The sequence below is a fragment of the Enoplosus armatus genome, chromosome 7, assembly GCF_043641665.1.
Source record: "Enoplosus armatus isolate fEnoArm2 chromosome 7, fEnoArm2.hap1, whole genome shotgun sequence".
NCBI classification, from domain to species: domain Eukaryota; kingdom Metazoa; phylum Chordata; class Actinopteri; order Centrarchiformes; family Enoplosidae; genus Enoplosus; species Enoplosus armatus.
The window spans coordinates 12,306,152-12,330,832 of NC_092186.1; the positions used below are offsets into that span (position 1 = coordinate 12,306,152).

At 41.1% G+C, this 24,681-nt stretch overlaps 4 protein-coding genes across 4 annotated transcripts in view; 2 read left to right on the forward strand and 2 right to left on the reverse strand.

The window, feature by feature from the left end:
• Positions 1 to 3,282: 3,282 nt before the first annotated feature.
• LOC139288138 (torsin-1A-interacting protein 2-like) lies at positions 3,283 to 7,327 on the reverse strand. The gene is made up of 8 exons (XM_070909398.1): positions 7,249 to 7,327; positions 6,863 to 6,985; positions 6,588 to 6,761; positions 5,864 to 5,968; positions 5,639 to 5,785; positions 5,413 to 5,520; positions 5,273 to 5,326; positions 3,283 to 5,182 (listed from the first exon to the last, which is right to left on the reverse strand). The coding sequence occupies exons 1-8, from the start codon at positions 7,325 to 7,327 to the stop codon at positions 4,395 to 4,397; spliced, it is 1,578 nt and encodes a 525-aa protein (XP_070765499.1). The 3' UTR covers positions 3,283 to 4,394.
• A 592-nt stretch (positions 7,328 to 7,919) lies between these two features.
• On the forward strand, positions 7,920 to 12,092 carry LOC139288026 (torsin-1A-interacting protein 2-like). Its single transcript, XM_070909263.1, has 7 exons — positions 7,920 to 7,971; positions 8,601 to 8,685; positions 8,805 to 8,903; positions 9,476 to 9,640; positions 9,956 to 10,105; positions 10,319 to 10,504; positions 10,651 to 12,092. The coding sequence occupies exons 2-7, from the start codon at positions 8,652 to 8,654 to the stop codon at positions 11,421 to 11,423; spliced, it is 1,407 nt and encodes a 468-aa protein (XP_070765364.1). The 5' UTR covers positions 7,920 to 7,971; positions 8,601 to 8,651; the 3' UTR covers positions 11,424 to 12,092.
• Positions 12,093 to 12,676: 584 nt separating this feature from the next.
• On the forward strand, positions 12,677 to 20,686 carry olfml2ba (olfactomedin-like 2Ba). Its single transcript, XM_070908918.1, has 8 exons — positions 12,677 to 12,847; positions 12,977 to 13,240; positions 13,548 to 13,655; positions 15,242 to 15,406; positions 16,948 to 17,176; positions 17,481 to 18,512; positions 19,598 to 19,774; positions 19,865 to 20,686. Exons 1-8 carry the CDS (start codon positions 12,677 to 12,679, stop codon positions 20,476 to 20,478), a joined length of 2,760 nt encoding a protein of 919 aa, XP_070765019.1. The 3' UTR covers positions 20,479 to 20,686.
• A 626-nt stretch (positions 20,687 to 21,312) lies between these two features.
• The window catches only part of atf6 (activating transcription factor 6), a 30,233-nt gene continuing 26,864 nt past the window's right edge, over positions 21,313 to 24,681 (reverse strand). The window contains exon 16 of the mRNA XM_070908653.1: positions 21,313 to 23,244. Coding sequence (XP_070764754.1) covers positions 23,048 to 23,244 — 197 coding nt within the window. The 3' untranslated portion in view covers positions 21,313 to 23,047. The remainder of the gene's footprint in view (positions 23,245 to 24,681) is intronic.

Genomic DNA, 24,681 nt, shown 5'->3' on the forward strand with positions numbered 1-24,681 from the left:
TTCTGAATTATTCTAAGGTTATTTTAATGAGTATGTATATGTCTGCATGTGTGTGTCCTTCTCTGTGTGTGTATGTTTAGGTCACTCTTGTTGCTCTTGTATGTATGGTGATAGCGATTAATTTCATAGAGCTGGTGATCGTCTCTCTGCCAATTGGACTGAGTCATGAACTGTAAGTTCAACTCCTCGTCTGAATGTTTGACTTGACCCTTACATCAACACTTTGTGCACAGCTTTCTCTTTTGTTCTGTCCAAGAAAGGAGAACTGTGACCTTGCTGTCACAGTGTGTTCTGTCATCCATGAGATTTTTACAAGTAAGATTTACCTGATTTTAATCTCTACACTGGTAAACTGCATTCATTTTACTTTGTGAGAAGAACTGTTGAATGTTTGCTAGCCTGGCTCTGTCCGAACAAAATCCGCCTGCCAACACCTCTAAAACTCACTAATTAACACTGTATATATAATATAACCCCCATAAAAATGCAATGTGTTCATTAGTGAGCTAATATGTTAATTAATTAGTACAGGTATGCACCTTCGGATGGAGCCAGGCTGGTTGATTCCTTCTGTTTTCAGTCTTTACCCTAATGCTAAGCTAACCAGCTGCTGGCTGTAGCCACATATTTACCAGACATATATGAGTATACATCTCTTCACCTAACTCCTTCCTAAAATTTCTCAAAATGTCAAACTATTGCTTTAAAACAACAGAGAAAAGCTAACTAATGTCACAGCACACATCTCTTCAGGTAGTTGCCATTGCCTGTTTATTGATCTGATTTGATTTCCTACTCTGTTTTATACACAGTCGCTGTGGTCTTTGTATGTGTTTTGGAGATTGACAACTGCAGTAAGAACAGGAAAGATTCTTGGCTTCTGAAAGTGATGGTCGCTTACATGGTGTGGATCTTCCTGTTTGTAATTTGGGTTTTCGTATTCGGTACTCACAGAAGAGCAATACTGGACAGACACAAAATAGGTGAATGACTAGAATAGTAGCTTTGAGTATATAACTATGTATGAAACACATAATATCGGTCACTTTTATCTGTTACAGGGAGTTCAAAAAATAGTGAGAGAGAGAGGCAACAAAGAAGAAAGGTGAGACTCCTCACTGTGAATATATAACATGTTTTGATATCTTTTTGTATTGTCATGACAACTATCTGCACCATAACAAGCCAAGTTCACATCTGTTTTTCACCACTGTACCTCTGAATTTCAGAAGAAGCTCAGTGCAGCCGAAGTGATTGTTACTGTTGTCTCCGTGATCCTCATCGTTGGAAACATGTCTTTCGCTGCAGCCGTCATTGTTGGGATATTCGGGTGTCCGGAAAAGTAGATAAAAGTAGTGTTTTTCTGTTCTACAGCATACATTCAATTAAGGTTGTCACAAGTTATTCATGAATATAAATATAACCTGATTACAAATAGTAGCTTTTGTAAAGGTTATTTAAATGTATGTTGACAATGTGAAATTGTGTTTCCCAGGTTGTTCCCCATGATCTGTAAATACTGCACATTGATTCCAATATCAGAATAACAATAAATGCATCTAATTTGAAAATGCTGGACTGTCGATTTTATTTTTTTACGTGTCACACCAGTACATGCCAGTACAACATACCAATTGGATTAAACAGACTGGATAATGTTTCAGTGTTAACATATCTCTAAAAATGTTGTTCATTTTCCAAGTAAGTTTAATAACATATTATATCATATCAGAGTTAAGCCTGTCAGCAAGGTGACACTGCAAATATCTGGCAAAGTTACACTAGCCTATAGTATCACCTTGTGCCAGGCACAACCAGTCATCACTGAGGGAATGTTTTAGTGGAGTGATCATGCCCTCTGTGAGTAACTGTGTGGAATGTGCTTCTACCATCAAAAACAAGCTTTGCTTTACGTCACATAACTGAAGTACTGTAGTCGTAAACATGGATGGAATAAGATGTGGGGCACTCGCTCATAACATTTTCATTTCTCCTTGTGTTTAAGAGCAAAGGTCAGTCAATGAGATATAACGACAGTATCTTAAACAGGATCTTAAAGTCTGTGTCAGTCTGCTGACCTCATGACTCATGGAAATGCTCTGAGTTCAGTGTATGAGGATGAATATGATGTGTCATGGTGATCGATATGAAATGAGAGAGATAATTCACTTCATTTTGAAACGATGTTAAGTTTTACCATAGATTAACTGGAGATAACCATATCAAAGTTTGTAAACACACTGTAAACTATTCAATTCAAATTCATTGTCTTGTTCAATTGATGTCTAGAACTTCCCACAATGAAGCCCTGCATTATATCCGTTTACTACAACTTTTTTCTCATTATACTATTTTTGTTCTGGACTAAATGACTAAAACAACTGCGATATGATGACAATGTGGACAAATGTGGTTTGAAATGTTGCAGATCACTCAAATCACTGAAATTCAACTTCAAAGGTTTCAATACAAGGACTGACCGTACATTAGCTCGAAGCACTAAGGCTTGCAATACTTGCAAATCTAACCAGTAAAAATGTTAAAGTGTAAACCACATGTTTACTATGTAAACCAGTATTTATATACTGTAAATTTAAAAAGAATTTGGTCCTAAATGTTTTATCTACTGTCAGGTTAGCAGCAAGGTGTGATTTATAAATCATTATTCATTTTTATGATTCTGTTGAAGGAGGCATCCTTCAGCTATGGCCACATTCAGGTATATGACTCACCCAATTATTAAACCACTGCCACACCTATTAACCATTTAGCTAATGATTGAACTTGCTGTAACTTTCTTGTTTCTTATCACAACAATGACGATGTTGCAGCATCTTAACATTCATTTGCACTTTCACTTGCTCCTTGTCAACAAAAACACGGCTGAATTCCATTTAGGTTTAGATAAATTATGTAGATTAGATACACAATGTCTGTTAACCTCACCCAGTCATCAAATAGACTCCACTGCTTTGTCATTGTAATCCATAAATAGTCTTAAGTCATACCTCTTAACCACTTAGCAAATGACTGACCCTCTGTGTGTGCAGTTGTAACTTCCTGGTTCCCAAAGATGGATACTGTGCACTTGAGATGTTTATAATCTTGACTATATTACACATAGAAAAGTCCAAGTGCTCTCCAATTATGTGTTATTAAGTTAAATGTTACTAGTGGAGAACTTTTGTCCACCACTGTTTCAAAAACTAAGTACACAGAGAGAAAGCACAACCATGGGTTAGACAAGTAATCTTTAAGTTATCAAAATAATCTTTATGAGAATGTACAGGTATTCATGTGAGCAAAATAACATTAACAATTTCAGACTGATATCATAGGAGGAATGAGGAGTATCACATAACACTTTCCTGTATTTTGAAATTTAGATTTGCACAAATCAGAAAAATCTGACAGAAACCTTGTTTGGGTTCTGATGTTGTCAAGATACGATAACATATGATTGATGAGTGTGTTGGTACTTACTTCAAACATAATGTAGTCTAATCTTCTCCATATGAGTGTTTAAGGCACATTTTGTGACTTGCTGGCTAATATTTAGTCAAAAATATTTGTACAAATTCAAATCACTCAGTGAGAACCCGTACATCTCTAAATTCACAACATTGTAAGTACATTTCAGTGGTTTCTTGAGAACAAGTGCAAACAACAAAACCTTTTTATATCCAATGTATATACACACCTATCAAAATATATTCAAATCTTGGAAACAGACAACATATCACAAATATACACATTCAGAAAAAGAATATAAAATATGTGACTTAATAAAAGCCAGTACTCTCCGTAAGATGGATAGTTAAAGCAAAATCAAACATTTTTAGTGCAAATGCAAACCAGTTGTGTACACAAGTAAGCCATGAGTTGTCTGGCAGATTTGATACAGAACAGGAATATGAATTTCCACCTCAAACAAAGATGTCCACAGTAAATGTCTCTGGGTGTTTCAGGACCAGTAATCCATGCTGATCAACTCTTCTTAGATGGTAAAGCTGTTGACCAAAGCGTTCGCTGTCGATACAGATTTATGATACAGAACGGGGAGAAAACAAATCAGTCAAACTATATCTTGTTTACTGTATGCTGAATCTGCATGAGAATATGCATTTCATACTGTACATGTATGCATGTATATAACACCTTACTGCTGGACATCTTGTCAGCAGTTAAACTGAATCATCAGCATTGGACTGCAGCTTGAATACAATCTCATCTCTGACAGAGAGAGATTAATACAACCTTCAAACACTTAAATCAAGTCTATATGTGAAATATAACAGCACACACGTTATATTTACATAGCGCCTGCACTGTGCCAGGAAGGATCAGGCTGGTTCAAAGTGGTAACCAGACTTCCTCTTTGATACCAGCTGGGTTCATCTGCAGCCTTTCTGCTCTACTTCCTTCTCAGACACCACAGGTAAGATAAGATGAGAGATGCGGCTCCACAGTCCACCATACTTGTCAGCATCCATCTCATTGAAGGCAGTTTGGCTGCTGGAGTCCACCAGCCTTTTCTTGACATAGTCTTGCACAATCTCCTCCACTTCCTTCAGACTCTGGTCGCCCCTGACCTCATCTTGAGGCAGTTGCACAGTAAACAATAAGAATACTCGTTTGTAGGCGGCGTTTTCATGGTCGCAGTAGCGATAAAAAATGAGGGTGGAGCCTGGAGGCAGCTCTTCGAAGCGGTGAATGACAGCCACGGGTTTGTCGCCTTCAAAGGCTGCCTGCAACTGGGTGTCAATATCCAGCTTCACCTCGTCGCTGTCCTGGCTGGCTTTGCTGGCTCCATCGATGTGGAGGACGGAGGCGTTGAGGGCAGAAGAGAACGCGGAGGCGAGCCTCTGAGCCAGGCAATGCAGTGTCTTCTCAGCCCTGTGGCCAGCAGTAAAGATCAGACTGACTGGCTCTGTGGGCTGGGCTGTTCTGAGGTGCTTCCCCAGGTGGATCTTGCTCCTCTTCCACAACTCAGCCCGCTGACTGGGGAACTGAGTCTCAAGAAGAGACAAGTGATCTGCAAACTTTTCTGACTTTACAACCCCGGATGGATACTTTCCACCACCTGCAGTCCTTTGGAGGGCAGGGATGATCTTGCATGCCAGCAAGACAGCAGAGCTGAGCAGCACCAGGAGGACCAAATGCCATAAATACCACATGAATCCTGAAAGGACACAAGACGATATTCAAATGTAATGTAGGAAGTAAAGTATCTTTGGGTGTAAAGATAATGTAATTAATGACTAGTGCTTACCTCTAGAGGAATATCCAGAGCTTCTCCTGAGAACAGCAGTTTTCTTTATCCCTTCTAAATTAGATAATCTCATTAAATCAATGTCAATTCACAGCTACATTAGATGTTGCCACTGCAATATTTAGTTGAAGCTGCAATACCTTTTGTTTCTTTTTGTGGCGGAATGTTATTCACACGTTGTCGCGTTGTGTAGGATTTCTCCGAGGCTGCATACATGTTTGGGACATGGTGGTTAACTGCTGGCATACCTAAAGATGAGGAAGAATTTATTGTTGTAAAAATTTGATAATTGTTCGAGTTGTAAATCCATTGGCCAAGTGCAAGTTTCTAGACTAACATCTGGTTAAATAAAAATGTCTACAATACCAGAGCTCTTGACTTTGGCCTCCATCTTCCTCTTGTAGTCGGCCATGCTGGCAATCTTAGGAATCAGCACATCATGTGTGTTCGCCGGTGATCTGATTTGTGTGGTAGACTTGGTGGGGGCCACAGGTCCTTTTGTTGATGGTTTTACTGAAAGCAAGCAAGCCAGATTAGGATGACTGTATTGTCCTCCCTTGATGTAATCTTGCAGAATGAAGCTTTAGCTACCTCTCTTTGTTTTCATCCAGTCTGCATCCACATTTACAGCATGACCGGATCTGCAGCGTTCACCAAGCACTACAAGGGGGGATAAATTCACATCTCCAAGGGCGCCTGATTCATACAGAAGGAAAACCTTGATTTAAATGAAACTGCCAAACTTCCTGTGGTTAGATCTGAAGAGGGCGAGAAATCTTATGAAATCACAGGTTAATAATGTCATAGTAAAACGACCAGAGTACACCTGCAAACACATTTGTCATTTCACAGCACCTTCATGCATTAGCTGATGCCTTATAACACACACACACACACACACACACACACACACACAGACACACACACAGACACACACACAGACACACACACACACACAGACACACACACAGACACACACAGACACACACAGACACACACACACACAGGACTGTGGCTATGCCATTTTTCTGCCAAATATTATCAACAGATGATCGGACCCTAACTGAAATACCTAATCATTTAATTATCAATTTAATAAAACCTGACAAACAAACATACAGCTTCTCAAGTGTGGGAATTTGCTTCCCTTTTTGTGTTTGTCAATGATACATTTAAATAGTGGTCTATTGCATAACAACCAATATGAAGATATCACTTTGGGCTCTGGAAAATTGTGAGGGACATTTTTCACTTTTGAATAACTGAAAATATGGGAAGATTGGTCAATAGTGAAAGTATTAGTTGCAGCCCTAACCTTGGCATATTTTTGGTTGATGAGTGCCATGAGACAAATCCTGCCTAATATCCATTTCCTGGTCTTCATTTTCCTTCTGATATTCAACTGATTCCTGGACATCCATCTCATTGTCATCACCACTGCCGCCCACTGCTTCTTCCGTCTCTAGCCGGCTCTTCTTGCTAGGGGAGTCTGTTAAGTGCGAAATAAAAGTCTCAGTTTGTTTGTTACCTGTACATAACAGGATTAACTATGGCTGTAACGAGCAAATACTGTTAATTGAAACATCCCACCTTCATCGTCTGAGGCGTTCTCCTTATCCCTGGAACCATTGACAGCTGCAACAGGAGCTTGGTTTTCTGACCTCTTTTTGGTCCTCTTTAGAGGACCCCTAGGGGTCGGTTCAAAACTCAAAACTAAGTAAGGAGCAGAAAGAAACGATTAGAGTTACAGTCCTCAATCACTGTAGAGTAAATAAAAAAAAAATTACACGTTAACGTACAGCTCATTTGCTCACAATTTCCTGGTCTGAGGATATTCTACACTGATAAAGTCAGCATACGTTGGTTAAACCAGAAATTCAATAGGTTTTGTTGCTAAACTTTGTGTGAGCTAAAGTCAGCTAGCTTCGATGGCTAAGCTAGCTAGTTGTTATAACGGAAATAGTCTATTTGCTCACCTTTAGCGTTACCTGATGACTGCCTTGTCGATCGTCTCAAGGGGCGAGACACCTTATTTTCAGAGGACCTGGAATCCATTTGTGATTAACTACAACTCGAGCGATGCCAAAAACACCTATCATACAATACGACGAAACATCGTGTGCACAAACTGAAAGCAACGGACTTCCCGGTATTTGTCAAGGGAAACATTTTGTGGCAGGACGCAGTCGATGTCCGGCGGAAATAAGTTCCACCACGTTTAGATATCTACATGGAAACACGGGCACTGCTGACCGTTCCGCCTAAATATTAACGTTAGCGATCTGCCAGTGCGATACACAGAAGCCACAGTTCGCAAACACTTACTTCAGCTAAACGTGGGAGAGAAACATAGCTGTCAGGCTTCAAAAACATGTAGGCATGTGGAATACGAATTGGGGGCCCAAAGGACATACAGGCTTAAATCAAACACTCCATAGAATTACACTGGGGGATCTGCTAGGAAAGACATAATTGAAAGTACTCAATCTTCTAATGAATCGAGAATAATTGAGAGAATTTAGTTGATTTTTGCTAAACTATTGCTCCACACCCCAGTCCAGTAGGTGGCGGTAATGCACCTACAAGCTGGTTTGCCAACTGCCATTCAAACCGAAAGAAAAAAAAGAAGACGAAGAAGAAGTGTGACAGACGAGAAGGGAAGGGATGACTTCACTGTGATGTGTTCTAGGATACTGTTGGTAAGAATTAGAACTGGGAAGTAACCACTTAAAAATAGGTTAATTAAGTTACACGAAGGCAATTCTTACAGACTGTAGCCATGTTTTACGTTGCAAACTGTTGGCTAAAATAGCATCTCTCCGCCGACTAGCTTAGCTAGCTAACTTGTCTGTCAGTTCACCTGCTAGCTACTTAGTTCACCGGGAATTTACGTTTGATGCATTAATTTCGTTCCCGGTGGTAAGGACGTTTTGCTAGCCGCATTTTTAACTATCAAGCTAACTAATTAATACCATCTCATACCATATTCCGCTGTGAGTTAGCCCCTACATATTATTATTAAGCAAACAGTGTGAAACCTTGAAACACACAATTCAAAGACTTCAACTTTGAGTTTGAATAGTAACGTTAATAGTTTTGTTATGTGCTGACGGTTTCACTAATCGGAAACCTTGCATGTTGTCTGTTTCAACTCATGGTTAATTGGAAACTTTCAGCCTGTTGGCAGGTATGCTATAAAATCTATTTTACAACATCACTTGGGACTTTGAACATGTGACGAGAATCTGTCCGAAGCTAATAAATGGGCTTGTGCTTTAGAATTACAACAAGTGTTATATAATGTGTATAATGTTTTGGGTTTTTTCAGCTTTGAACTATCCAATGTACCATCTTGAGTGAAGTGCCCCCATCCAAAGACATGGCAGAGCAAGACACCCACCAACACACAGCAGGTACTGAAACACCAATGACAAAGGCTAGATATCAGTCATATTGGACTAGTATATTTACAAAATATTTACAGCAGTGGTTTGAATTTACTTGATATGTAATCATTTATTCTTCCTTTAAGAAACACAGTACACAAATATGGATCTTGTCTCGTCCAGTAACAAGGACAAACAGGAGGAGACAGATGTTGCTCTGAATGTAAAGGAACACCACTTAGAAGGTAAAAGATTCAAGCATTGTCAATAGTTGAATGTATCTTTGCCAAATGTGTTACTGCATCTTCTGTACTAATCAAATATGGGCTCTGTCTCACCTAACATGCTACAGTTTCATCATCTGCATCCACAAACAGAGAGACTAAAACCAACAATGGTGAAGACATGGCTGACGTTAAAAGTTAATAAATAGAGTAATATCAGTGTTTCATTTTTGTCAAAAACATAGACAAACATTTATGACCAAGAACAAATCCAAAGTGAATTTCTTAAACCAGTCATTTATTCAGTGTGATGGTTGTTGTGTGTATGTTTCCCTTACTCCCACATAAGAGTTTGTTAGTTTTTTTTTTACCTTGCATATATGCATGTAGTGTGTTCATGTATAGGTAAATGTGACACAAGATGTCTTGTCTCTGCACTTAAACCAATGTTGTTACATTCTGCTGTGCTCCTACAAAAGCTTATACCAGATCTGAAATAGAAATGAAAATAGGTACCTTTTAGAAATTGAAAATTAAACATTAGTCATTCAGTCAGACTATAACTTAGAGGACACTTTGTGTTTTTACTGCAGACAGTGATTCAGCTGAAGAGAAGAGGGTGCCTCTTACAGAAGGATCTTCTTCTCCTGATGAGGCCAGCACGCAGAATGGGGAAGGGACCAGCTTCCCACCTGAGGCTGAAGACGGTCATGGTGACAACGGAGAGACACAGAAAAATGAGCAGCCGATCTTGATAGGTGAGGAGATTGCCAGTGAGCACTGGAAATCTTACATTTCCTCAAAGCTTGCTACAGACCTCTAGCAAGTGTCATTTGTCTCAGTTTTAAGTAAATTACAGCGAATTAACAATTCTTTCAATGTACATGAAGGCATGTGAATATTATTTTAAGATGGACGTTGGACATTGAAAAATGTGAACCTATCCTTTAAAAGTGTGAGATTGAAGGCAGCTCTTCCTGCACTGGACCTTTTTTTAAATCCAACTATAGAGAGACCGTAGAGACACTGATGCTTGAGTTGTTGTGGAAGTTGAACCGCTCTAATTTCATCAGGAGAATACCACGCTGGAGAGAACAAAGCACCAGAAACAACCACTGCACCACCCCTGGGTGATGGAAAGGATGACCAAGTAGATGGACCTGAAGCTAGACTTCATGAGGAAACCCCAGGCACTAACAACGCAAACACTGAAGCTAGAGAGGGTGAGTCTGACTTTTTTTAAATTTTGATAACTGGGTAATTTATTTTTCCTGTAGCTTTCTGCTGTGGGGTGCTGAGCTTCTGGGCGTTCCAGTCTAATACAACAAGCAGTGTTCACTGGTGGGAAGCCAGTGAGGGACCAAGTGACTTGCAGTGGTTGGGTTGTGTGTTTATTTTAGTTTGTGTTAACCTGTTTTTTTTCTCTTCTTGGTCAGATGAAGAAAGTGACCTGGAAAAGGTTTTAGCTCCTGAGGAAGAAAATGATGTACAGGAGACGTCCCCACAGACAGCAGTGCCACAGCAAATCTCAGTTGAGGAAGAGCGAGATGAACAGGAAAACAATGTTGAAACCATTGGACCTCAGGAGACTACTGAACATATAGCTCCAGTGGATACTGGAGGTAATCTTGTTCGTTTTTCCTTATGTTTTATCTTCCCTTGTTTCTTTTTAGTGTCATGGTGATTACTAACCATGACCGAAGTAATGGTATGTTGTGTATTACTTTATACACAATTATAAATAATAACACGTGTCTTTTCTCTGTAGGAAGTAGAAGATACCTGATGGTGGCTATAGGTATAGTGGTAGCTGCCATTCTGTTGCAGCATCTGCGCCAACCTGAGTCTCCACCTCAGAAAAACGATGGGCGGCAAATAGACATCTTCCTCGAGGAGATGGAAAAAGTGAAGAGTCAGTTCCCTAAGCAGCGTGCTGAGCTCTGGAATAGGAGCAGGATCCACCTGCTGAAGCACCTCCAGACAGCTCAGCCCACAGAGCCAGTCAGTCTGATCCTGACTGCGGGCCTCAGAGCCGAGAAGACGCTGCACTGCCTGGCTCAGGCCCTGGCCTCCGCCTTCTCTTCTGCCCTCAACGCCTCTGTCCTCCACATCGATGGAGCCAGCAAAGCCAGCCAGGACAGCGACCAGGTAAAACTGGACATCGACAGCAAGTTACAGGGAGCTTTCGAAGGTGACAAACCTGTGGCTGTCATTCACCGTTTCGAGGAGCTGCCTCCAGGCTCCACCCTCATTTTCTATCGCTACTGCGACCACGAGAACGCCGCCTACAAGAAGACTTGTCTGATGTTCACAGTACTGTTGGAGGAAGAAGAGGAGATTTCTGCCAACAGTCGTTTGAGTATTGTGGAGGAGATGGTGGACGACCATCTTCAGAAGAAGTTCCTCTCTGATGACCATCCTGTATCTTTTGACAGGATGGACCTTGACAAGTACGGTGGACTGTGGAGTCGTATTTCTCACCTCATACTTCCTGTGGCAGTAGAGGAAAGGATTGAACATGAGGGATGCAAGGGGGCATAAATAACAATGTTTGGACTAAACTACAGCCTATCTATCAGATTTCTTACTGGGGGACTTACGATTCATTCTGAGACTAGTGGTAGTGGTTTCTTACCATAAGGTTTTTTACATATTAACGCTCACTACAGGTGAAGGCATCTAGTAGAAATAAGACTCTGAAGATTATAAAGATTATGCTGTGGGATATTTGTAAGAATTTCTGTGGACATTCATCATGAAGAAATGTTTGACAAAAAGCCTGTTGTGCTTTTATTGTTGTTGTTTACTTTGATCAAATATAATTATAGAGAAATTGCCAAATGAAAAGCAATTCAACTGGGGGCTTTGTGGATTTGACGAAGTGTGCAATTTTGTTGCCAACTGCTGCAATCTGTGTACATTTCAAATGTTATTTCATATAAGACTTGATTGTTCTCCTATGGATAATGATCACGAAGAGTAACTTACAAGGCAGAACTATTCTTTGGCATCATGACACAGGGTTTATTATTATTTATTATGTCTTCTGGATTCACACACCCCATAGGGCACCACGTGCCTTAACTGAACTTCCTGTGTTCCATTTTCTATATACAAATACATGTATGGCACCCCAGGAACACGTTTAATAAATAAATAGGAGCATAAATTGAATGTGCCTTAAAGTACAAATAAACAAGTAAAATCCAATGCGTTATTTGTTGTCATTGGGAGTGAACACTGCTGCAGCTAGAGGGCAGCAAAGCCTCAGCTGAATGTGGGCTGCTGTGACTGAGGAACATCAAGTCAACACGCAGCAGGCTGCTACTTTGTGTTTGACCTCGAAATATGTTTTACAATCGTCAATTGCAAGTTGACTCTTAAAGATTAGACTGGAGCTTTTAGCGAGTGTTTCGCTCATGACTAATAGTCGTGCTGCACATGTTGTCTGAGAAGTCGTCTGAAGCCGTTGAACTCCTCCCTGTCAGTCAGAGTAGGTCCGCCTCCTGTCAGCGCTGCAGCAGCAGATGCCGGCTGCTCTCCCTCAGAGTGCACGGTCTCTGCACGCGCTCTCACTCAGCAGCCCGCGGTCACTGTGACAATGAAGAAGATGTCACCGAGCTGAAAAGCTTCATCTCGCTGTCTGATGGCACTTCTGGATACACCTCTGTATTTCTGGAGCCAGAAGCAGGCTATGACATTTTCTTGGCAGCTACATTAATTGGTGACAGGCTGTGCCTGCTAGCATACTTGCAAGATAATTCCTCTGTTCGGTGCTCTGTGAGCCTCACAACATGTATAAGTTATGCTTTGTCTTCGTGACGTGCTGCTGTGCGTTTCTTCCACGCGGCTCTGCAGCGCCAAGGACCTGGGGTGAAGATCCCAGGTCACAGTCCGAGAGCAAGGCAGAGCAAACTGACAGGCTGCAGGAGGAGGTGGATGGCCAGGAGAGCATCCTCTCTAAGGTAGGAGGAAGTTTCCCTTCACTTCTTTACTCTTTGTGTTTTATGGACATTTCATCATTTTGTGCGTAAAAATTCAAATGTTTTTGATTGTGCGTGGTGGAAAATACATCCGTCCTCTTCTCTTTGTAGCTGCTGGGTGATTATGACAAAGTGAAAGCCCTCTCGGAAGGCTCTGACTGTCGGTGTAAATGTGTTGTCAGACCCCTGAGCAGGAGCGCCTGCCGGCGGATAGAAGAAGGGAGCGCCGCTGCGCAGGACTTCTACTCTGTGGAGACTATCACATCTGGACCAGAGTGCAAGTGCGCCTGCATCGCTCCTCCGTCAGCGGTCAACCCATGCGAGGGAGAGTTCAGGCTGAAAAAACTTAGGGAAGCTGGAAGAGAGAATGTCAAGGTGAAGTGTCCTATTGGTTTTCCATGCATACCAGAGCCTCCAATACACATAAGTCCCATTTGCTCCTGAGTCAGTAGCCCAAAGGCCTGCTGTCTTGCACCCCTGTTGATTTCTAGAGAGGCCTGGATCACTGGGGGCTTGGATACCACGTTTATAAAAAACAAAAACAAATTCAGGGAAGGATAGCCCACACTGTATCCACAAACAGAGACTCAAGAGTTTGGATGGACTGGGGATAGGCCTATTTTACGCATGGCATGTCTTGAATTGGTAAATCCTTTTGACGGAATCCACTTGCTCATTCTAGCTGTCCACCATCCTTGAGCTGCTGGAGGGCTCCTTCTATGGCATGGATCTACTGAAGCTGCACTCCATTACCACTAAGCTCCTGGATCGTGTGGAACACATTGAAAAGGTACAGCAACAGTGTACCTTATTGTATTTGTTACAAAGATGAATGTTTTGTTTGTACATTATAACATAAGCACTAACTGGTGGTAGCAGGTGTGTTTGAATTGGTGGCTTCTGGATTCAGTGGGTTCAATACATCACATTCTTTGGGCCAGATTTATTAGGGGCTGGACCTGGAAGGAGTGCACAGACTTTCCATCACATGTGGAAGTCTATCTAAGTATTGAACCCCTCTCAAAAATAGCTGACTGACCTTTTGTAATGGGCCAACAAAATACCACCTTTGGTCTTTTTTTTCATAGGTTAGTACATTACTTTTTATTTTAATAAATCATTAAAGGATAAAAATATTAACCAAAGGTTTATTAAATTATGTAGAACAGTAGCTTTAACTAAATGGTCGGTTCAAATGAAATGCTTTACAGTATGAATTCTTTAATGTGAGGATGTTTTCTGTCAGGAAATGAACAGCAATAAACAATCTGCCTCTCAACAATTGTTGAGTTGGATCAGAAATCACCACACTCCATATATAATAAAGTATCATAAAGGTGTCATAAAGGTGTCCTGCCCAAACCGGTGCAACGAAACTAACCAGAGGAGTTACATGCCCAGACAGAGAAGAGTCTACTTATCCAAAATATCTGCAACACCTGTGTGAATGTACTATGGGTGTGTTATTAGGCAATGTTCAAAATAATCTTGATTGGAACAACTTTCAATGACTGCAAGACTAAAGATTAGACTCCTTACATACCACACTTTTTCACACAATCATTAACAGCAGCTGGCTGAGACTTGACCCACCTCGGTCAAACTTGGTCCAATCAGTCGTGACGTCCCAATCATATCTATAATTACCCCCCAAACTGTTTATGTGTCACTGATTGAAGTGGACTTAAAACATTAATTTGAGGAGTTACAGTGACCTGCACCATAATTCAGAACCCTCGATGATAGCGTCACATACAGTATACTGTACCTGCCTGAAAGCTGTAGTGTACAAACTGTCAGGGCAATAGCTGCATTTGCTTCAGCAATCTGTCTTGGCATGGAAAGCACAGCTGTATTTTATAAAATGAATGGATAAATCAAGCGTATCCATTATTGATTTTATTAGTGTCGGCTGTGTCCTGGTATGACATGTGAAAAGGTCAACTGTAGAGAAATTGAAGTGTAATGACGTCACTAACGGTTAGTGAGCAAAGATGCTCATTGCATTTTAGGAGTGTGATGGAGATGAGCATCAAGTGCACTGAAACCGTTTTAGCACAGAAGACAAATTGGCATGCCGCAATAAGAAAAACACAGGTGAAAATGAACTGAATGATGGCTGAATTCCATTTAGCTGCTTCAGTATCAGGCTCCTGGTATTGTGCGTTTCCTAATATGACAAGTTAAAATGTCTGCTGCGAATAAAAGGTCTATTAATAACTCCAGATAGTTGGCGATCCGCTGGAACTTTTTCTCTTTTTCCTTCTGTTACTGATTATGACTGTTGCTGATTGTAGCCTATTTTCCATAAAAAGACATGCACAGTATTTGTTCTTCGTTCTGTTAATATCTTGATTTGTCCGTGACTGCATGAAGGCGGTGTCTCTGAATTACACCACGGATGCAGTGAAGCCCCAGGAGAGCCCTCCGATCCAGGCAGATGTGACTGAAAGCCCTCCGACCTCTGCCCCCCACAGGCATCAGGACAAGAAGAAGAGAGTCAGTGAGGTCAGCAGGGCCGCGGCATATAAAAACCCAGAGGTAAGTGACTGATACCACAGGGTTAACAGATGGAGTCAGTAACGTAGAGGTAAAGAAAGGGGCTAAGCTGTGAACGCCGCTCTGTGGTACTGGTAGTTCTTTATTTTATTGAGCTATAATAACATAGTAATAACTACAGTACTATTGATACTTAAAGTCGTTATTTGCCTGTAGTGAGTGCCATGACATAACACATACAGTAGGTAGGTGTAGTAATTACTTTGTATTTACTAGAAATAGTAAGTATTGTTATTAACTTGTTTACTTACTTGTTATTTATGCTTTAAAAGGTCACACTAAGATCCTAGTATCATTAAATAAGATAACAAGACCAGATCATTTTATAACAACATACTAATACTTGATGATGATTCCATCCTGTGCCACATCCATCAATACTGTCACATTGTGAGACAAATCCCTGATGCAGTATTGTGTATTTAAAGCAGTTGTGAAGGCTCGGACTGATTTGAACTGAATTCAGGAAAAGAAACGTCTACAAAAGAAGTGATTGGATTCACATGTTGCTGCTCAGACTGATGAAGCATTGTTAAAGTCTTGAACACATAATTGTTCCTTCAAAACAAGAGGAACAATTATGTGTTCTTTCCACAAACTCCTTCATGAAATCATCGTCTCTATGATTAAAAATGTGTGAAAGAGTTATTGAGGTAACTGGAGGGTTTGGCAGACCCAGTGGACGATAGCAGACCTCAGACCAGTGACTGGAGAGCCTGTCCAGCAGTGTTTGGGTGGACCAGGGCTTCACACGAAAGTGGTTCACAAGGTTAATAAGTTTCTCAAGAGCACTTGTGAGAAGCATAAAACAAGGGTTATTAATGAAAACTGAAACTGAAATGAAACAAAATCCAATTTTTTGATTAAAGTTTTCCTCTGTATTAAATGAAAACTCAACTTCACTGCAACTTGGGTCGCACTCAAAGTGAAAATATTACCCAAAATGTCCATTGTAAACTTCAGTCACAGTCTACAGACGGACTTCCTGGGCTTTGACCTACTGTTCTTGTCGCAGTTGTACGTACACACAGTTTCCTTTTAAGTGGTTCAGATAATATGGTTGAAGTGGTTGCTTTGTTTACAGTCCATTTGATTGTCTGACTGCTTGTTTCTTGCCCTGTTTGTGGTAGTGATGTCTCGATGTACCCAGAACTCACTAAAAAAATAAATAAAGTAATACATCCTTGGAAAAAACACTTTACTCTGGATGGATAGCCATGAAATGCAATTATTTGCCAAAAAAGTGAATTGTCAACATTGTAGTATTATTACATTTAATTGTGACATTCTCTTAATCTTGTTTTAACTCAAACTTTTCTTTTCTTGGTAGGATGAACGTGCATCTGAAACAGCATTCACGCTCTCATGTGACACTAAAACTCGAGTAAAATCTCATTGGTCAAAAGCTGATATTAACAAATATGGTCCCAGTATGTAATCAAACAGATGTATTGAGCTCATCCTACTGCATAGTTTATGTATTTGCCTCATAGACGTTTTGTGTATCATCTGTCCTTTAACAGGAAAAGTACGAGGAGAGGTTTATTGGGGAAAATCCGTCCTTCCTACAGACAGATGGTTCTGCTTTGATCATTGAGGTCAAACCTCAGGTGATTCTCAAAAACGTGGCGAACAAGGAAGCTTCTCAGGTGTCAAAGACTGGCCCCAACGGAATGATCATCAGAGGAATGACTTTTTATAAATCTGAGCCAGATCCAATGGTGGCGGATGATGGGGAGCCTGGAGACAACTGTGAGTGCAAGCCCTCAGTCAGCTTTAAGGGCAACAGTAGAGAAAAAAATATACTATGCTTTAGAAAAAACTGATTTAGAAAAATCTGAAGTCAGCACATTATCATCCAATTCAAAGCTGTGCTTTGCCTTACAAGTCCACACTGTGATTAAAGGAAACCTTTAATCCTTTCTGTGGTTTTAAAGACGACTTACTTTACAATTTTGATGGTATTGGATAATAAAAAAATTGCTTGTATGCCATCATTTCACATTTTGTCATGGTGCTCAGATTATTTAAAAATCTTTTCCTTTCCCTTTTTTAGTTTTTGAGTATCATGGATTCAGTGGTGACGGCACAATTAACCTCTTCATTGAGGAGAATCTTCTACAACACAGAGCCCCTCACACCAGGACGAGGGCGGGACCAAGATCAGTTCGACCAGGTCCTTTGCGTGATTCCAAGAAGACCAGCCAATCAACAAAACTGAAAGAAACTGGGCTCATCTCAAAAACTCATGAGTTCATCAGCGCCATTGGAACCACATTAGTGGATGTGTCTACGGATGTACAGAGTGACACATCTGTCACGTTTGAACCAACCGCCACCACACAAAAAACCAGGACCACAGACACTGCACCTCAGACTACTCAAAGAGTCACTGCTGGAATATCTAAGTGGTCAGTCCCTTTGATGGCTGAACCGGCCGGCACATCTTTAAGCGTCACTGCCGAGGAAACAACCAAAACTACAATGAACACAATGCAACCCTCTGAAAATATAGCCACAAAGGAAATTCTGCAAGCACCCACAACAAGAAATATCCCGACCACCATGATGGAAATCTCTACCCGGGAGGTGAACGACCAAATGCAAACCACACCTGGCAGTACTGCAGCTCATTCAAGCACACTAGCAGCAAACGCAGCCACAGAGGGTTCAACTACCAGCCCAGCTTCCACTATGACCATCACAACCCACGCTGCCCCGACCTCAACACCAGGACACCCCACAGCAGCTTCCACAACAGCTACCTCCAAACAGGCTGCTACCACAACACCAGGAGAGGAAACTGAATCCGCCTTCCTTTCAGGCTCGACTTTGCCTCCAACCACACAGAGAATGACCACTTTGCCTCCCCACACTTCTCAGCCTTTCACCACACCTGTGACTACCTCTTCTTCAGCCACCACTACCACAACCACCACCACCACCACTACTACTACCACTACTAGGCAGGCTCCTCAAGTCAAACCGAAATACAAAATCAGCTGGGATGAGGAAAAGATGGAGGAGGGACACCCAGAATTAGACGAGCCAATGCAAAGGCAGGAAGAGTCTACTTCAAGAAAATCTGGTAAGTTGAGTTTATATGTTAAGTGAGGGAGGCCGATTATATGTTTGTCAAGTTGAAAATGAATATGATTGAAAGTCTATTTTGCTATTAATGTAATCAATACCAAATGCATGCACGATTTTAGATAAAACAGCCCCACCTACAAAAACTCCATGATAAAAAAAACATGTGCTAGACATGTTGATTAGCAAGTGGGAAGGAAGGTGCAATAAAACAAGAATAAGAGTCTACAGCTGCTAGCAGCTCTGTCAGGCTGTACTGAGGCACAGCAGTGCTTTGAGCTCAATGCTAATGTCAGCATGCTAACGTGCTCACAATGACAATGCTAACATGCTGATGTTAAGCAGGTACTTTGTTTACCATGTTCCCCATCTTTGTTGCGCATGTTAGCATGCATTCTAGCATACTGACAACACAAAGTACAACTGAGGCTGATGGAAGTGTCATTAGTTTTGCAGGTATTTTTAAAGTATTGGATACTTGATTGATACCTGATTTCATGGAAATCCATCCAAAAGTTGTCTAGACATTTCTTTAAAAACCACCAATGTCAATCTCATGGTGGCGCTAAAGGAAAAGTCAGGGTATCACAAAAGTCAGCGAACTTCATCCTCTGGGGACAATGAATGGCTCTCCATCCAACTGTTGTTGAGATATTTTAGTAAGACAAATAACCAACAGGCCGACACTGCCATCCCTAGAGCCACACCACGAGAGTGGCTAAAAAACACCTTAGTAAATGCTTATAAGAGCCACCAAAGATGTTGGCAAAAAGGAAAATAACCTGTGATTTTTCTTGTTAACATGTGCTGTAATTAGTGTGAAATGCCACTTGGAAAGGACTGACATCATGTTTTCATTTTCTTATGAAAGATGTAATTTAGGAAAATATTAAATTGATATTGTTCTATGAATCTCTAAACGTTGTATTTCAGTGCTCAGTCCTTCGTGGCAACCTCACCCTTTCCGTGATTCAAGCTGGTTAAAACAAAAGCCTCTAATTATTTTCATATTCTTTGACGTAGGTCTGGATAATGTTAAACTGCTTCTAAATCCTCACTCATGGCTCTCTGACTCTTTCACAGGGGAGTGTAAGGACACTTTGGCAACAATCTCAGAGCCAGTGACTCACAACACCTATGGCAGGAATGAAGGAGCGTGGATGAAGGATCCAAAGTCTGATAATGACAAAATCTATGTCACAAACTTCTATTACGGGAATAACCTCCTGGAGTTCCGCAACCTGGAGGTTTTCAAAGCAGGTAAGTAGTCAAAGCTTTCACTAAATTACTTCCCCCCCCCATTTGCTCTGATGAATCTCATGCTTCTCTATTCCTCTTTATCCTTTCCAGGCCGTTTTACCAACTCGTACAAACTTCCTTACAACTGGATTGGCACAGGCCACGTGGTCTATGATGGGGCTTTCTACTACAACCGTGCCTTCTCCCGAGACATCATCAAGTATGACCTGCGGCAGCGCTACGTGGCCGCCTGGACCATGCTGCACGATGCTCTGTTTGAGGAGGCGTCGTCGCCGTGGGAGTGGCGCAGCCACTCGGATGTCGACTTTGCCGTAGACGAGAGTGGCCTGTGGATCATCTACCCGGCGCTGGATGATGAGGGCTTCTTACAGGAAGTGATAGTTCTGAGTCGACTGAACCCCTCAGACCTCAGCATGCAGAGGGAGACCACCTGGAGAACCGGGCTCAGGAGAAACCACTACGGGAACTGCTTCATCGTGTGCGGCGTCCTGTATGCTGTTGACAGCTACAACCAAAGGCATGCCAACCTGGAATACGCCTTCGACACACACACAAATACTCAAATGACTCCCAGAATGCCCTTCACCAACAACTACACCTACACCACGCAGATTGACTACAATCCCAAAGAGGGTGTTTTGTATGCGTGGGACAACGGACACCAAGTCACATACAACATTAAGTTTGCCTATGTAGACCCTTAGCATTTGACCGTAGTTAGTTTAAAGTTAATTCTATGGTTCGAATGGATTGTAGATCAGTCCACATGGCCTTCAGTATGGAGACAAATGGGGGCCACATGTACAAATGTACTTCAGTATATTGTGACTAAATTGTTTTGTTCTTAACAAGATTTTTTAAATTTTTACCTGAAATAAATGAAATGATGAGCCTGATTCCTCAGTCAACACATCAAGTTGTACTGTATATATTGTGATAGTGTAAAAAAAGCCCTATGAGATAAATGAATGTAGAAAGAATAAGTTCATGTCTTGGGTCAAATAATGCTTAACAATTCACATAAAAGAACCAGTTCATAGAAGCATACTCTTTGAACAAATCCCCAAATGATGTGGACAAATGACATTTCTCTGTTTTATACACACTCTTTTGTATTACATTTTTCTTTGCATCATGTGCCACAGGTCTTCTGCGAGGTAATATCACAGGTATTGCTTTCGACCTTTGTCTTGTGAAAGCACTTACTCCATATCAGACTGTTCTGAGGAGACTACAATAAAGTTCGGAAATACTAACAGAAAATGGCTTCTTTGTTTGGCTAATCACAGTTAAAGTGGCTTTAATTACAGTTTGAGTGTTGGTGGACGACTGTGAGGATAGAAGACAACCAGGCAGAAAACCATAAATACAGACATACAGAGAATGACTGTTCAAGCCTGTAATTTATTGTTACTGGATGTAAATTGAGTTATTGTGGAAGAAAAATACCCATCTATTATACCTGTTGAGCATAAAATAAAATAATGCAGTCATAGGATCCCCCCCACCCCCAACAGCCTAAAGGATGCACACAAAGGTATAGTTAGAGAAAATCCAGTGTTTATTTTGGTTTATGCACATAGTGGAATACAAAAAAACAAAACCTCATTTTTTTAATTGTACTCTTGCTTTAACATTGTGGTGAATCAAATATATTCTTGAAACCAAATGGGAAAAAAATTACACACACAGGCCTGGCTTAAGAAAACAAAATGGCTTTTTTCTGAACATTTTTTCTGGGTATCTGTTGAGCTAAAACATAACCATCTGTGCAATCATGTAGCTAAAACAAATGCACGTTCTTTGACACTTGACACTTTATCAACCTACACAAAAACTAACTGAGCAAAAAGCTACTAATTCTGATGATGTATCATTTCTTATTTAATATCACTTTTACCTCCTATTATAGGTAGTCAAAACAAGGTTACAGACATAAATACAAGGCATTTAAAGCCAGAACTGATCTTCCCAGGTTCTGCATTTATAGTGCAAATCTATTTCATCACACAGTTTTTAAAAAAGAATTTCCAGTGGGTTGCAGTTTCAATATAGACTTAAGTGCACCAAATAAAAGTGCAATTTAGCCCGTGGACGGAGAAGTCAGGACTCAAACTATGTTTTCCACCAGAGGTTACATGTCAAACATCTGCCTTTTCAACTATTAAAGTAGGGGTTTCAAATTTGATGAAGTTACATTTTTTTGGGATAAAATCGCAGGATGTCCACCACTGACACTTAAGTAATCTCCCAGTACTACAATTTACATTATGTTTCCTTCCAATCTATTTATTGTTGTATATACAATATGTAATTTAGTTTTCTGTAGTCAATTAAAATAAAACGTTCCTGCACAGCATTACCAGACAGATAGAGACAATTACTTCATTACTGTTACATAATACAAATAAATATGTAAAGAGAAGCACAGTGCAAAGACCAAAGAAAATTAACCCTAACCCAAAACTGAAATTCTTCATCAACACAATGCTAAAAACAGAGCACCTGAAATCCTTAAATTATCAACAACATAGTGGTTAGCCTGCTAGCTTTCACAGATCACCTGAGTTTCCTGAATGTCTCAATTGCTGCATGTAATCAATCTGGCACCTCTTGCTATTTACCCAAGACAACTTGCTTTATTTAGACAGGCAAACAGACTACAAATGAGTAAGGGAGACTCCGTTTTGTAACTAAGATACAAACACAGAATTTGCTGTGCTCCTAAACATTATATCACAAATGTCTTTTTCTGTTTTTAATTAGGCAACTTCCTTCCCTGTGAGATGAATTTTAGGTGTATAATCATCTCCTCGGGCTTTGCAGCTTGTCCCGAAATTAAGAACCACAAAAGAAGGAGCAGACTTGAGGAGAGCTGCTATGGGGAAAAGTATTTGTGTTATGACGGGGTGACTCAGGGTTCAATGCTCTGCCCCCTGCCGCTAAGCAATTACCCTTATGTGGGGCGTCTGGGGTTACAGGGAGAAGTCAGTGTTGCCACACAAGGAGCTAGCGTCCACTCGGACCCTATTACAGGTTACCTCCGGATATCAGCCCTAATGAAGAATGTGGCTGACTGGTGCTGACAATCTGAGCTACCTTTGTATTGTGATAGCTGGATTTCATTCAAATTACAATCATGAAGTGAGTGGACCAGATTTAAAATATACTTCATCACACACAAAACAAGTTTTTAACTGAGGTCTTGTGTTCCGTTTCGTCTTCATGGGTTTTGTTGAGGAGTTATACATAATACAGGTGCTGCTGGCGATCTTAAGCCGACCCCATTAGCACCCCGACAGGAGGTGCGGCCTGGCTGTCAGTCGGGGAGTGCTGGTAAAATGTGTCCGTGTGGTTGACCCGGAGCAGAGGTGGGATGGTGGAAGACCTGATGTGGAGGATCCTGGTGTCTGTTACTTCACAGTCAATCTGCATCATCACCTCGTACTGTTTGTCCCTTATGATGCTGTCTGTAATGGCAGGAAAGGAAGCGGGAGGTTGTTAGTTCTCCATGCATCAATAAATGCACAAATAAATAAGTTTGTAGAAGGATTTGTGTATCTGCTCTATCACTTTAATAGATTTAATCAACTCAAGACAGTCAGTAGTACTCGCCAAACTGCCACACTGTATTCATCAACATTGTTACTGGCAGGTTTTTTGTCATACTTGCAGAAAGACATGATAAGAGTGCATTTATTTTATTTTGGGAGTGTGAAGGAGTATTGATTTGAGGCAGTTGGGGGGCTGAGAACCACAGCGAGTACGGGTGGAGGCTGGGTTGCAGTCCAGAGGTGAGTCACATACTGGATTTCTCCCTCATGGAGATAAACAAAACAGCCCTAAACAAGAGCAGGAGCACATTTGAGAGGAGAAAAGAAGAAACTCTGGCAGGAGTGAGGGAGAGAGAGCGAACACTGATGATGAGTCGGGATCCTTCAGGCTCCTTGTCGTGTTCAGAGAAGAAAAGAAGAAACTCTGGCAAGATTGAGGGATAGAAAAGTGATCGATGTTGATGAGTCAGGCCCTTGAGACGGCAACGCACGGCATATGGTGTACAGTACGATGATAAGCACAAAGCTCGTTATCGAGGATAAATACATTTTCACAAGGTCATCCTGAGGTTTGTGGTCTCCCACAGCCTGACTGTGCTCAGCCTGAGGGAAGAACATCCTTTGTGGTAAAACGCTTGTAAAATTATTTGCTAGAAAAAGCTATGAACATGTTGAGGGATCCCTTGTGTATTTACATTAACAGACAACTTAAGAACTTGTGGCTTCCTTTGTGTGTTGCGAGAGAGGCGAGATGATACCAATGTTCCCCATATGGAGCACACAAGCCAAACACACCTCAGTCAGTTTTAGTGCACTCGTATATGACCCAGAAATGGAGCCGTAGGCGTCTTTAAAATGCCTGAGAGCGCTGCAGGTTGTTTAAAAGCTGCAGTCTTTTTCCAGACACCTGTGCAAGACATCAGCTTCTTCTGCCTCTCTGCAGGATTTCCCCGGGCGTAACGCAGAGGGGGTTTATCAGATCGTACTGTGACAAGACAATAACCCCTTCTGCAGGCGGAAGACTCCACGGATGTTCATATCATTAGATGGTTAGTGGACGTAATGCTGAGTATGACTTCATCTGCCGCTGAACTTCCTCTACTGCAGTGAAACTATACCTTTTCTAATAGCTTCAGTGTTTGAACAGACATCTCTGGAAATCATCCTCTGGCTTAGGATGGACAAACGCAGGACGAAACTGAGCAGAGATGCAGCAGTGGGCAGGAGGCAGCTGAAAGCACTAACGTGGGTTTGTAGGTGCACGAGTGTGCCAGTCTTTTTAAAGTTAGCTTTATTTAACATTTCACATATCTTGTACTTAGCTCATAATTACTTTGATCAAGTGAGTCAAAT

Bases quoted from the DNA above. Each gene is read 5' to 3' on its own strand.
- olfml2ba (XM_070908918.1), top strand. From the start codon at position 12,677: ATGTATAAGTTATGCTTTGTCTTCGTGACGTGCTGCTGTGCGTTTCTT. The intron at 13,241-13,547 runs GTGAAGTGTCCT...TGCTCATTCTAG, and splicing joins CTGGAAGAGAGAATGTCAAG to CTGTCCACCATCCTTGAGCT. The intron at 15,407-16,947 runs GTAAGTGACTGA...GTCCTTTAACAG, and splicing joins CGGCATATAAAAACCCAGAG to GAAAAGTACGAGGAGAGGTT.
- LOC139288138 (XM_070909398.1), bottom strand. From the start codon at position 7,327: ATGGATTCCAGGTCCTCTGAAAATAAGGTGTCTCGCCCCTTGAGACGA. The intron at 5,786-5,863 runs GTAGCTAAAGCT...GCTTGCTTTCAG, and splicing joins CTGGATGAAAACAAAGAGAG to TAAAACCATCAACAAAAGGA. The intron at 5,521-5,638 runs GTATTGTAGACA...CCTCATCTTTAG, and splicing joins GGCCAAAGTCAAGAGCTCTG to GTATGCCAGCAGTTAACCAC.
- LOC139288026 (XM_070909263.1), top strand. From the start codon at position 8,652: ATGGCAGAGCAAGACACCCACCAACACACAGCAG. The intron at 8,686-8,804 runs GTACTGAAACAC...TCTTCCTTTAAG, and splicing joins CACCCACCAACACACAGCAG to AAACACAGTACACAAATATG. The intron at 9,641-9,955 runs GTGAGGAGATTG...TAATTTCATCAG, and splicing joins TGAGCAGCCGATCTTGATAG to GAGAATACCACGCTGGAGAG.